Genomic DNA, 10,960 nt, shown 5'->3' with positions numbered 1-10,960 from the left:
TCTGGACCTGGGTCTGTACCCGGTCTGGGACCTGGACCGGGGCATGGTGGTGGGGGGGGGGACAGTACCTGGTCTGGGACCTGGACCGGGGCATGGTGGTGGGGGGGGGGGGGCGTGGGGGGTTTCTTCTTGGTCAGAGCACTCTTCTCCTTCTCGTTCTCCCTCTCCTTGTCCTTCTTCTCCTTCTTCTTCTTGTCCAGCTGCGGGGAGGGAACACCGTGTGACCATCACCCTCATCATCACAGAACGTGTGGATGGTGTGTTTCCTATAGTCACACAGGAAGTGGGCAAGAGGGGGCCATTGTGCGCACTTCCTGTTGTAGATGTGTGACGTTCACCGGTGGTGTTCAATAGAACAGAATGTGTCTGAGTGGGTCTGATTGGCTGTGTGTGTGTGTGTGTGTGTGTGTGTGTGTGTGTGTGTGTGTGTGTGTGTGTGTGTGTGTGTGTGTGTCTGTGTGTGTGTCTCTGTGTGTGTGAGTTTGTGGTGTGTCTGAATCTGTCTGTCTGTCTGTGTGTGTGTGTGTGTGTGTTTGTCTGAGTGTGTGTGAGTTTGTGTGTGTGTCTGAATGTGTGTTTGTGTATGTCTGAGTGTGTGTGTGTGTCTGAGTGTGTGTTAATTATGGGCTGTTTAGTTTGTTGCGTCATAGTCATAGCAGGCCAGCTATCTTCGGTATGTCTGCATTGTTTTCTCTGCCGATGTTCTCTTGTTCATTGTGTGTGTGTGTGTTTGTGTGTGTGTGTGTACCGGTGTGGAGTTGCGTCTGCGTGTGCGCTGCATGATGTCGGGCGTGCTGGCCGACGAGGACCTCCAGCGCTCCGCGCTGCGCTGAGGTGCATTCTGGGAGCAGAAGGTGAGCGGGCTGCCGGACGCTAGAGGAACACACAGCGGCATGGTTAAGCACATCTACAACATATATATATATCTACATGCATGAACTGTTTAAAAGTAGCACATCTAGAACATGTACGTCTACACTCATGATGCGGTTCACGTAAACAGATCAAGTACATGTAGATCTACACTCCTGATCCGGTCCTCATAAGCACATCTAGTACATGTATATCTACACCCATGATCTCTTTGAGAAAGCCCCTCTAGAACATGTATATCTACACTCAAGATCAGTTTCAGAAAGCCCCTCTAGAACAAGTACATCTAAACTCAAGATCAGTTTCAGAAAGCCCTTCTAGAACATGTACATCCACACTCAAGATCAGTTTCAGAAAGCCCTTCTAGAACATGTACATCTACACTCAAGATCAGTTTCAGAAAGCCCTTCTAGAACATGTACATCTACACTCATGATCAGTTTCAGAAATCCCTTCTAGAACATGTACATCTACACTCATGATCAGTTTCAGAAAGCCCTTCTAGAACATGTACATCTACACTCAAGATCAGTTTCAGAAAGCCCTTCTAGAACATGTACATCTACACTCAAGATCAGTTTCAGAAAGCCCTTCTAGAACATGTACATCCACACTCAAGATCAGTTTCAGAAAGCCCTTCTAGAACATGTACATCTACACTCAAGATCAGTTTCAGAAAGCCCTTCTAGAACATGTACATCCACACTCAAGATCAGTTTCAGAAAGCCCTTCTAGAACATGTAAATCTACACTCAAGATCAGTTTCAGAAAGCCCTTCTAGAACATGTACATCTACACTCATGATCCGGTTCACAGAAGCACATCTAGAACGTGTATGTCTACACTCAGGCTCCAAACTAGCCCTCCTAGTCCAGGCTGGCAGGGGGATATTCCCACAATGGAAAGCCATGAAGCATCCGACACACCATGACAGGATTCCTGTGGCTTTGCCGAGATTCCCATGAACCAGCTGAATAAGCCCAGTGGGCACTGGAAGGACTGGGACTGAGGAAACACTTTGTGGATTTGGCCACATTTGCTCTGTGTTCCAGCAAGACTTTCCTGGCTTTGCACGGATGTGGATTTGCACTGTCTTTACGTTTTCACAAACCCCACCGAAAGGGTTCGGGTTCGATCCCCGATGTCTACGGCCTAACTGTAGCCCACACTGATACATACTTGATGTCAATGATCTCGCTTTTCGCCATGGTAACGACAACGTATCGCTCATTTTACTTGCAATAATTTAATACCTGGCAGGTTCTTGGGCTGAAGGAACCTCCGCACTACAGGTGCATCACGGTTTGAAAACAGTTTCAGAACGGAGGAGGACGAAGAAGAAAGAGGAGAGTGAGAAGAAGAAGAAGAAGAAGAAGAAGAAGAAGAAGAAGAAGAAGGAGAAGAAGAAGAAGAAGAAGAAGGAGAAGGAGAAGAAGAAGAAGAAGAAGAAGAAGAAGAAGAAGAAGAAGAAGAAGGAGGAGGAGGAGGAGGAGGAGGAGGAGGAGGAGGAGGAGGAGAAGAAGAAGAAGAAGAAGAAGAAGAAGAAGAAGAAGAAGAAGAAGAAGAAGAAGAAGAAGAAGAAGAAGAAGAACAACAACAACAACAACAAGACGAAGAAGAACAAGAAGAACAAGAAGGAGGAGAAGAAGAAGAACCACAACAACAGCGCCCCCTGGAGGCCGGGGCCGGTACTCACGGGAGTCGCTGCGGGGGTGCAGCGTGACGGCGCTGCGGCTGCGGGCCAGGAAGGACAGCGTGGGCGTCATCAGCCGCTCCACGATGCGGCTCTCCCAGGCGCTGAGGCGCAGGCTGCGGGCTGACCACAGGAGGGAGGAGTGAGAGGGGCCCGGGAGCGGCGGCGGCGCTAGCGCGGTTAGCTCCCTGGGGGGCTGCCGCTGCACGGGTTACACGCACGTGATGCGCCAAGGCTAATGCTAACGTGTAGACATGCTCACCACTGGGGTATGATGTGGGACACTTTGTTTTGTAGACACCGGAGAACCACAAGGGACCACACACACACACACACACACACACATTTAGGCATGTGCATGCACACACACACACACACGCACACACACACACAAAGGACAGCTAGTTCCTTCTAATGTACATTACGTAGCTCTGACCTCATCTGGACCCACCCTGACCAAAATGACCCCCCCCCCCACACACACACACACACACACACACACACACACACACACACACACACACACACACACACATATACTGGGACCAACACACATCTCACAACAGTCCAACAGACTCTCTCTCTCTCTCTCTCTCTCTCTCTCTCTCTCTCTCTCTCTGTCTCTCTCTCTCTCTCTCTCTCTCTCTCTCTCTCTCTCTCTCTCTCTCTCTCTCTCTCTCTCTCTCTCTCTCTCTGTCTCTCTCTCTCTCTCTCTCTATGGCTCATAAATTATCCTTAAGGCTCTGTGTCACAAACTTAAGATGACGAGCTGATCAGCTCTCCACGTTAACCCTTGAAACACGGCACAGAGTCAACGACGGCCATTTCGACCAACCTTTTGTGTTCTGGGTTGGGGTCTCTTTCCCCGGGAGTGTTTAAGCCGTAAGTATTGGCCTAAGCGCTAAGTCTTAAGACGTGGATCTAATAACATATAAGCGTGTAATGTTTGTCTGGTCTCATGATGAAGACTGTGGATGAAGGGGCCGCAACGACAAGATGCACCGCAGTAATTGTTATTGTTATTGTTATGAGGAGGAGGGGGGGAGGAACACCAACAACAAACGCAAACTATTCAAACAATGCTACGATGCAACACGCACAACCGCCACATCACGCCAAGCCCGTATACTGAGAGCGGAGACTCCAACTTTGGTTGATTAAGTTTGAAATTAAATACATCTTAACCTTAACATACACTTTATCATATAGATGACAGGCAGAGAGTGAGAAAGCGAGAGAGAGAGAGAGAGAGAGAGAGAGAGAGAGAGAGAGAGATGATTCAGAACGTAAGCGTTCTTGCAGATGTCCATAAAGAGAGCAGAAAAGGTTGTAAAGTTCACCAGAGTTTCCATCGCTTTGCTTTTTCCCCTTAAAGAAGCAGTATTCAGGACGACATAACATGGATGTGCAGACAATGAGTAACACTTGGTGAATGTTCACATTTGAACAAGGCAAACCTGTGTGTGTGTGTGTGTGTGTGTGTGTGTGTGTGTGTGTGTGTGTGTGTGTGTGTGTGTGTGTGTGTGTACGATTGCCTACACAAACATAAATCTCAATTAAATGTATCCGAAAAAGTGTCAGAAAAGCTTTGTTACGTACACACGCGCACACACACACAAACACACACCAACGCACACTAACACCAATGCACAGACGCACACACACACACACACACCACACACACACCCACACACACACACACACACACACTCACACACGGTAATAAGTGCGATCGTGACAGCAGGTGAACTAACAGTGAGGAGGAGGAGGATTCCGAGACAGGGAGAGGTCACCTCCGCTCCGCTATGGACGGATCCCGTCTGACAACACGTTTTATGACCAGCGGGAGGAAGAGAAAACGGGGCCTATGTCCAGTTGCTAGGCAACAGTGATCGTCGCCCACCCCCACCTCCCCCTCTTTTTTCATCAATGCGGCAGGAAGGTTGCCGTGGTGATGAACTAGCTGGAGTAGAAGACGTACTGGTTTTACTGGAGCAGTGAGATGGAACTCCCAGACCCTGCTTCTAAAACCACCTGAACCATTCAACGTGTGTCAATGTTACAGGACGGATTTCAGACATGGATCGCCGTGGCGATGTGTGTGTGTCGCCGGGATGGTTGAGCAAACACTGAGAATTATTGGAGGACTGGGGGGGGGGGGGGGGGTGAGGTGGGAGAGACCTGTGGTCAATCTGCTCATTCCAAGATGGCTGGTTTTGAGATGTGCAGTAAAGAGTGATCATTTTGAAATGAGGACGATAGTTCAATGTGTTTGACAACTGAAGAACCGTATGAGGTGAGCCAGATCAGGGGTATGGTTCAATATTGGTTAAAGTAAAAGTTTTTAATGAAAACAATTAAAATTTACCATGCAATAGAAGTTAAACTTCCCTAGTGCTAAGCTACACGGCTTATAACACACAATAAGTAGTATTAGACCTGTTTTGAAGGCTAAGCTACGTTACCTGTTATTATGAGTAAGCATCGATAAAACAACAAAAACATGTCCGTGGACTACAGTCACACTTAGCCACCATAACCAACGACAACTCCAACAATACACACCACCAACAGTTCAACGACCAGAGATGGCGCACACAAAGAACAGAATCTGAGATGGGGAATCGAGAACTGAGGGGGAACCCATGAAGGAACACCAAGAAACAAAAAGTGATTAGTCCACGAAGACGCCGATCGGACGATGCACGTGGAGACGGAAAAAAAAAACCAAGGACGACCACCGACACCAGCGAAAAATGGAAAAAACACAACACAAACCAACAGCAAACCAACAAACCAAAAGAAAACAGGATGGGCCACGATGCAGCAGCGGGCGCCAGCCGGTGCGAGTGGACGTGGAGGACGGTGGACGTGAATGACCAGTCACCAAGCACAGGCAGACAGGCAGGCCACCGGGGGGGGACAACAGTCGACAAGTCACAAGCCAAAGGAAACCAAACCAACTGAAAAAACCAAACTGAAACCAAAACAAATCAAAAGACACCAGGGCGGGGGGGTTTCGGGGGGGCATGAGGAGGAGGAGGAGGAGGTGGGGAGGGGGGAGAAGGGGGGTCGGGGTGAGGGTGAGGGTTTGGGGGTGGGGGGGAGGGGATGGTAGGGAGGAGAGGGGTGCCTCGGTGGGGCATTCTGACGCCGGCTCGTCCTTACTTCTGCTGGGGGAGTTCCAGAGCGTGGCAGAGGACTTGGACAGCCTGCTGTTAATGACAGGCTCCACCTGTCGGGGTAAGTTCACCGTAGAGGCGGAGCATCTGCCTGCACCGGGGAAAAACGCAACAGACAACAACCGTTGACATGGCGGCGGCCCCCCACCAGCGCCGGGTGGTCGCACCTCCGACGCCGACGCCGCCGCCACCACCACCACCTCTCTCGTCCAATCACAGGCGGGCTTGGCAACTCCCTGGACCAATGGGCCGATGGAGATCGAACGGGGGGGAGGGGGGTGGGGGGGGGAGTACTTGTGGATCATGCAATGGACAGAGCTCCGTGGTAACCATGGAGACTCACCTTTCCTCCAGAGGCACATTTAAGAGTTCCCCGTCTAACCATCCTGTGTGGATGGTTCGGTTTTGAATCCCAGCTCAGGAGAGGCGGTTTGGGAGACCGGGTGGGGGGAGGTGTTTGGGGGGGGATGGGTAGAGTTAGGTCGACGGGTTGCAGCTCGCCCGGGGGGGTGGTCCGGGGACGGCTTGAGGGTGAAATAACTGAAAGAAAACCGATCTGAAAGCAAGCGGTCGGTGCAGTCTCCTGCTCACATCCACAGTCGACCTCATTCCGTCTCACGCACACCTTATGACGGACCTCCGACTTTTTCGAAGGTTTTCGAAAGTGTTGACGGAAGCAGGCTTGTTTATGTCGGCATGGAAGCTGTTTAGTGCATGATTGTGTGTCGTACGGACAGAGAAACATCACTCCCCAGAACGGGGTTGGACATTGTCTCGTGAATCAACATACCCAAAGGAAGACGATTGGCTAACGGCCGACCGGTCAAACTCGACACCTTCAAGTTTTCATCACGAATAACCAAATTTAAACACAACAAATCACCAGGGGCGTAACCTCGTCTCAGTTGTCCTCCGAGACCACAACCCGCAGCTAAAACTAGATCAGCAATCCCCTCGAATCGCGTCAGCCCGCCGGACCCAGTCTCGGTGAGCTTCCAGGCGGGCGGGGGGGAGGGGATGTGCTGAGATATCGTGACGACGGGGAGTGCTGAGTGAGCGTTCCTTCGTTTCATGCACAAGGTCCCATGGTCCCATGGTCCCATGGTCACCTGGTCGCTTCACGTGCGCGAGCGGCCGGGCGGGAGCTACTTACTTTCCCGGCGGGACGTCTGGTTGAGACCCCCGGCCCAGGACCACCTCTGCTGGCGGATCTCGGCCCAGGTCTTTTTGGTGGATCTCTTGATGGCCGACTCGTAGCGCTCCTGCAGACGACAGAGGGTCGGGAGGTCATGGATCGGATTCAACGCGTCACATGAATCTAAATCTAAATCCGAATGAAATCGCCAAAAATCGCCAAAAATCGCCAAATCGTCTAAATCCTAAGGAAACACCCAAGGGTGTTTTTTTAGGATTTAATGTGATGTCTAAATCCTAAATGTGATGTCTAAATCCTAAGAAAACACCCAAGGGTGTTTTCTTAGGATTTAGACATCACATTTAGATTTAGACATCACAATCCCAAGGCAACACCCGTGCGGGGTTTTCTGAAGACATGTCATTATCGCTGGTGGGAATCAAATCAAAAGAAAATCTGGCCTCCCTGAAGAGCTTTTAAACACTGGGATCTCTCTTATTGTTCCAACTGGAACTGCATTGTTTAATACTGGATGAAAAAATGGGGTGATTCCCCTGAAGTTAAAGGTCCAGTATTTAAAATGTACTAGCATCAGGCTTATTTATGATGGCTTTAGCCTGCGAATAAATCAGTATGACCAATCCCAATCGGGAGTCTTTGTCGTAGCCACCAGGGACAGTGTACATGATGTAGGTCAAGGGCGGAGGTAACAGCCTATTTTATGTTTCTCAACACAGTGTCTTCTCACTGCGTCCATAGTGGTAAACCACAATCATGGAGCAATACATCGCTATCTGTTAGCTGTATTGATCATTCTTCTCGATTCATCTTTATAGAAGATAGCACTGTTTACTTGCACTGTGGTGCAAGTAAATGTAGGTCGCTTTTTATAACATGATGTTTTGGAAACAACATTTCTCTGAAAGAGTGAGCGCTACTTTTAGCGACCAAACAGGGAAACGACCTAAAAACAAACTTCTCCAAAAGGATGTATTAAAAACTGCAGAATCATAATTCCCCTTTTCCTCCAACTGCCATTCACTACACTTATCTAACACACAGATCATAAAGTGTTTGAAACATCTAATCTGAAAAATCCTGAAGTCTGACTGGTGAGACCAACTGTAGTATATTGGCTATATTGACATTAAAGGTCCCAAAATCGGCCTCTTCTGACATCACAAGCGGGCGTGTCCACCTAGATGTGTGCTGGATGGATCAGTCTACCAGCCCCCCCAGTGGACTATAGCAAACGTTGCTCATCTATCCGTCACACATCTAGGTGGACACGTCCACTTGTGATGCCAGAAGAGGGCAGATTTTGAAAACGGCTTGTAACTGCTAATCACACGCACTCACGCCTGGTGGTATAACATGTCACCTTTAACTAGCCGGACACAGAGGTTACTCTAGACATGTTTATTTTCAACCCGGACCCACTCCAGCATAGCGACCCTACATCAACGGTAGCTAGCAGGGGCGTAGGAATGAGTTTAACATTGGGGGGGACACATATCGGAAACCTGACAGATCTGTTAATGGTTTGAACAGAAATATTTCATAAATTAACTACACTGAAAAAATTCACAAATATATTTTATTCTACTAAAAAGATACATTTGTAAATGTAAAGGAAAACACATTTTGAATGGCAGTAATGAACTGATAAATATCAAATCAATTCTTTAATTGCTCAATCGGCCAGTTTTTTAGAATAAGAAGCGGTGACAAGACGCTGTGTTGCGCTTTTAAAATAAAATAAAATATTTTTCTCCCCCCGGTATAATTTTTAGGTGGGACAAATGCGCCTGTCTCCAATATTGGAGGGGGCACGTCCCCTCCGTCCCCCCCGGTTCCTACGCCCTTGGTAGCTAGCGGTAGGTTATTGTACACAGCAAGGGCACTACTGCCCCTAGTGGTCGGATGTACGCATCACACTCTACAACACCCTCCGGTCCTTCACCTTGTTCTTCTCCAGCTTCTGCCTCTGCTTCTCCTCCAGGATGGAGCGGCGCTTCTCCGTCTTCAGCCGCTGCTCCTCCAGCCTCCTCCGGCGCTCCTCCAGCTGGGAGTCCCTGAGCCGCCGCGCCCTGTCCTCCTTCTCCAACCACTGGGCCTTCTTAGTGGCTGAGGACCCAGGGAGGAGCGAGGGAGGAGCGAGGTGGGCGGGGGAGGAGAGAGAGAGAGAGAGAGAGAGAGAGAGAGAGAGAGAGGAGAAAGGGAGAGAGAGAGAGGAGAGAGGGAGAGAGAGAGAGAGAGGAAGGGAGAGAGAGAGAGAGAAAGAGAGAGAGGAGAGAGGGAGAGAGAGAGAGAGGGAGAGAGAGAGAGAGAGAGAGGAGAGAGGGAGAGAGAGAGAGAGAGAGAGGGAGAGAGAGAGGGGGAGAGAGAGAGAGGGAGAGAAAGAGAGAGAGAGAGTGAGAGGAGGAGAGAGAGAGAAAGAGAGAGAGAGAGAGAGGAGAGGGGAAGGAAGGACAAAAGGTTACGAACAACTCATAGCTGTTGTTAGTACAGTTCTGTTACTAACTGTTCTAACAGTTAGTACTAACTGTACTAACTTTTCATTAACATGTTAAATCTGTCATCTATAATGTCCGTCAGGGTCTACGGTGAAACCTTGCCACCAGCCAATGGCGGAAAGATTTCACCATCAGGCAGGTAACAAAAATACATTACATTTTAAAATGACTTAGCCGGTAGATCTTCCCACTCGGATAGAAAGACAAAACTCTAAAAGTAAACTTTGGGACCACGACGTCGGTCGGTACATCTGTCGATAAACCCTCACGCTTCTCTGCCCTCCACCGCCTCCACCACCGCTAACTACCCAAGAACGGGCACAGCAATGGGAAACAATCTATCGGCTTTCACCTCCACACAGAAGGAGAGAGCGAGGGGAGACGTTGAATGGTGACAGTAGACTGAGCGTTGGCTACAGCTCCTCTCCCAGGAGGGGGCTCCACGTCGGGGCTAATCAGCTGTACGTTTCCCTGCTGCGCTGGAACAACAGCGCCCGTCAGCCCCTGCCAGCTTCCCCGTGTCACGCTCGCTGCTGGCTGCCGCTAGTAGCGAGTGGTAGCAATTAAAAGCAGCCATCAATCCCTTTGAATTAACCTCCGCTAGCGTTTTGGCTAGCAGCTGTGTTGCGTCGTTCCCCCCCCCCCCCCTCCCCTTTCCTGCCCATGGAGTGAACTTGGTGGTGAACTTTTTGTGTTTGGATTAGAAGCTATGCTAGGCTAGGCTAATGGAGACAGGGATTTAGCATGAATGATGGCTGCTCTAGCTAGGATAACTATTGAGATCACGTTAGGGAGGGATTAAGGGAAACATTAAGATGTTATTTGCCTTGATTAATGGGTCTGACTATATCTTTGAGCCGTCTTCTGGATAATAAAAAAAAGCACGCTGTAAATGTGTTTTAAAAGTGTTTGAGTACTGCTCAGATACAAAGGACGAAATGGAGGCATCAACATTCCTTCACAGGGAAGACTCACCGTCAGGTAAGCCATTAAATTAATATGGATGGGAACACAGATAAGGTGCGGGTATAGTGCAGTTCGGTGGCTTTAGAACGAACCTCTGGTGATTTTCAGATTAAGCGATATAATTGTGAGACATTTGGGCTTTTTCGTCTCCTCGTGTGTTCTGATAGAAGGGTGGCACAGAACTTTTCATTGAACAGCACTGCGAAGGCTTTTGTTCAGATAGATTTACAATGTTAAGAGTCACACTTACAAATGCCTCTCGGGGAATGCCAGTCCCTTATACCCACATTGTCATTGCTTCTTGTCAGAAAAGTGTTCAACAAGAACACATTTTACATGTCGGCGTCAAGGCTGCACTCCAAACCGAGCCATATGTGTTGTTGTTTGTGTTGTTGTTTATCCTCAGCAGATTCCATCAGCCACATGTCAGCCAGTCAGGCGGGGCGCGCTCCAACGCTAAACCTGCTGACTAAGCAGCACTCGCAGCCACTCAGACGGAGGGAGAGTCTCTCTGGTACCGGGAGAAGGAACAGAGCCGACTGCTTTGTGTTGACCATTACCACAGCGTAGCACACACTAATGAGGCTGATGAAAG

At 49.2% G+C, this 10,960-nt stretch overlaps 1 protein-coding gene across 1 annotated transcript in view; it reads right to left on the bottom strand.

Moving 5' to 3' along the window:
* LOC307084631 (uncharacterized protein) overlaps positions 1-10,960 on the bottom strand; it is a 46,295-nt gene that overhangs the window by 9,955 nt on the left and 25,380 nt on the right. Inside the window, 7 exon segments of the mRNA XM_079749093.1 lie at positions 69-112; positions 114-200; positions 749-873; positions 2,570-2,689; positions 5,735-5,839; positions 6,902-7,010; positions 8,847-9,010. Coding sequence (XP_079605219.1) covers positions 69-112; positions 114-200; positions 749-873; positions 2,570-2,689; positions 5,735-5,839; positions 6,902-7,010; positions 8,847-9,010 — 754 coding nt within the window.

Source organism: Pollachius pollachius, assembly GCF_949987615.1.
Source record: "Pollachius pollachius genome assembly, chromosome: 13".
NCBI classification, from domain to species: domain Eukaryota; kingdom Metazoa; phylum Chordata; class Actinopteri; order Gadiformes; family Gadidae; genus Pollachius; species Pollachius pollachius.
Note: the sequence above shows the minus strand (reverse complement) of the source record. Positions and strands in the feature narration are given on the sequence as shown.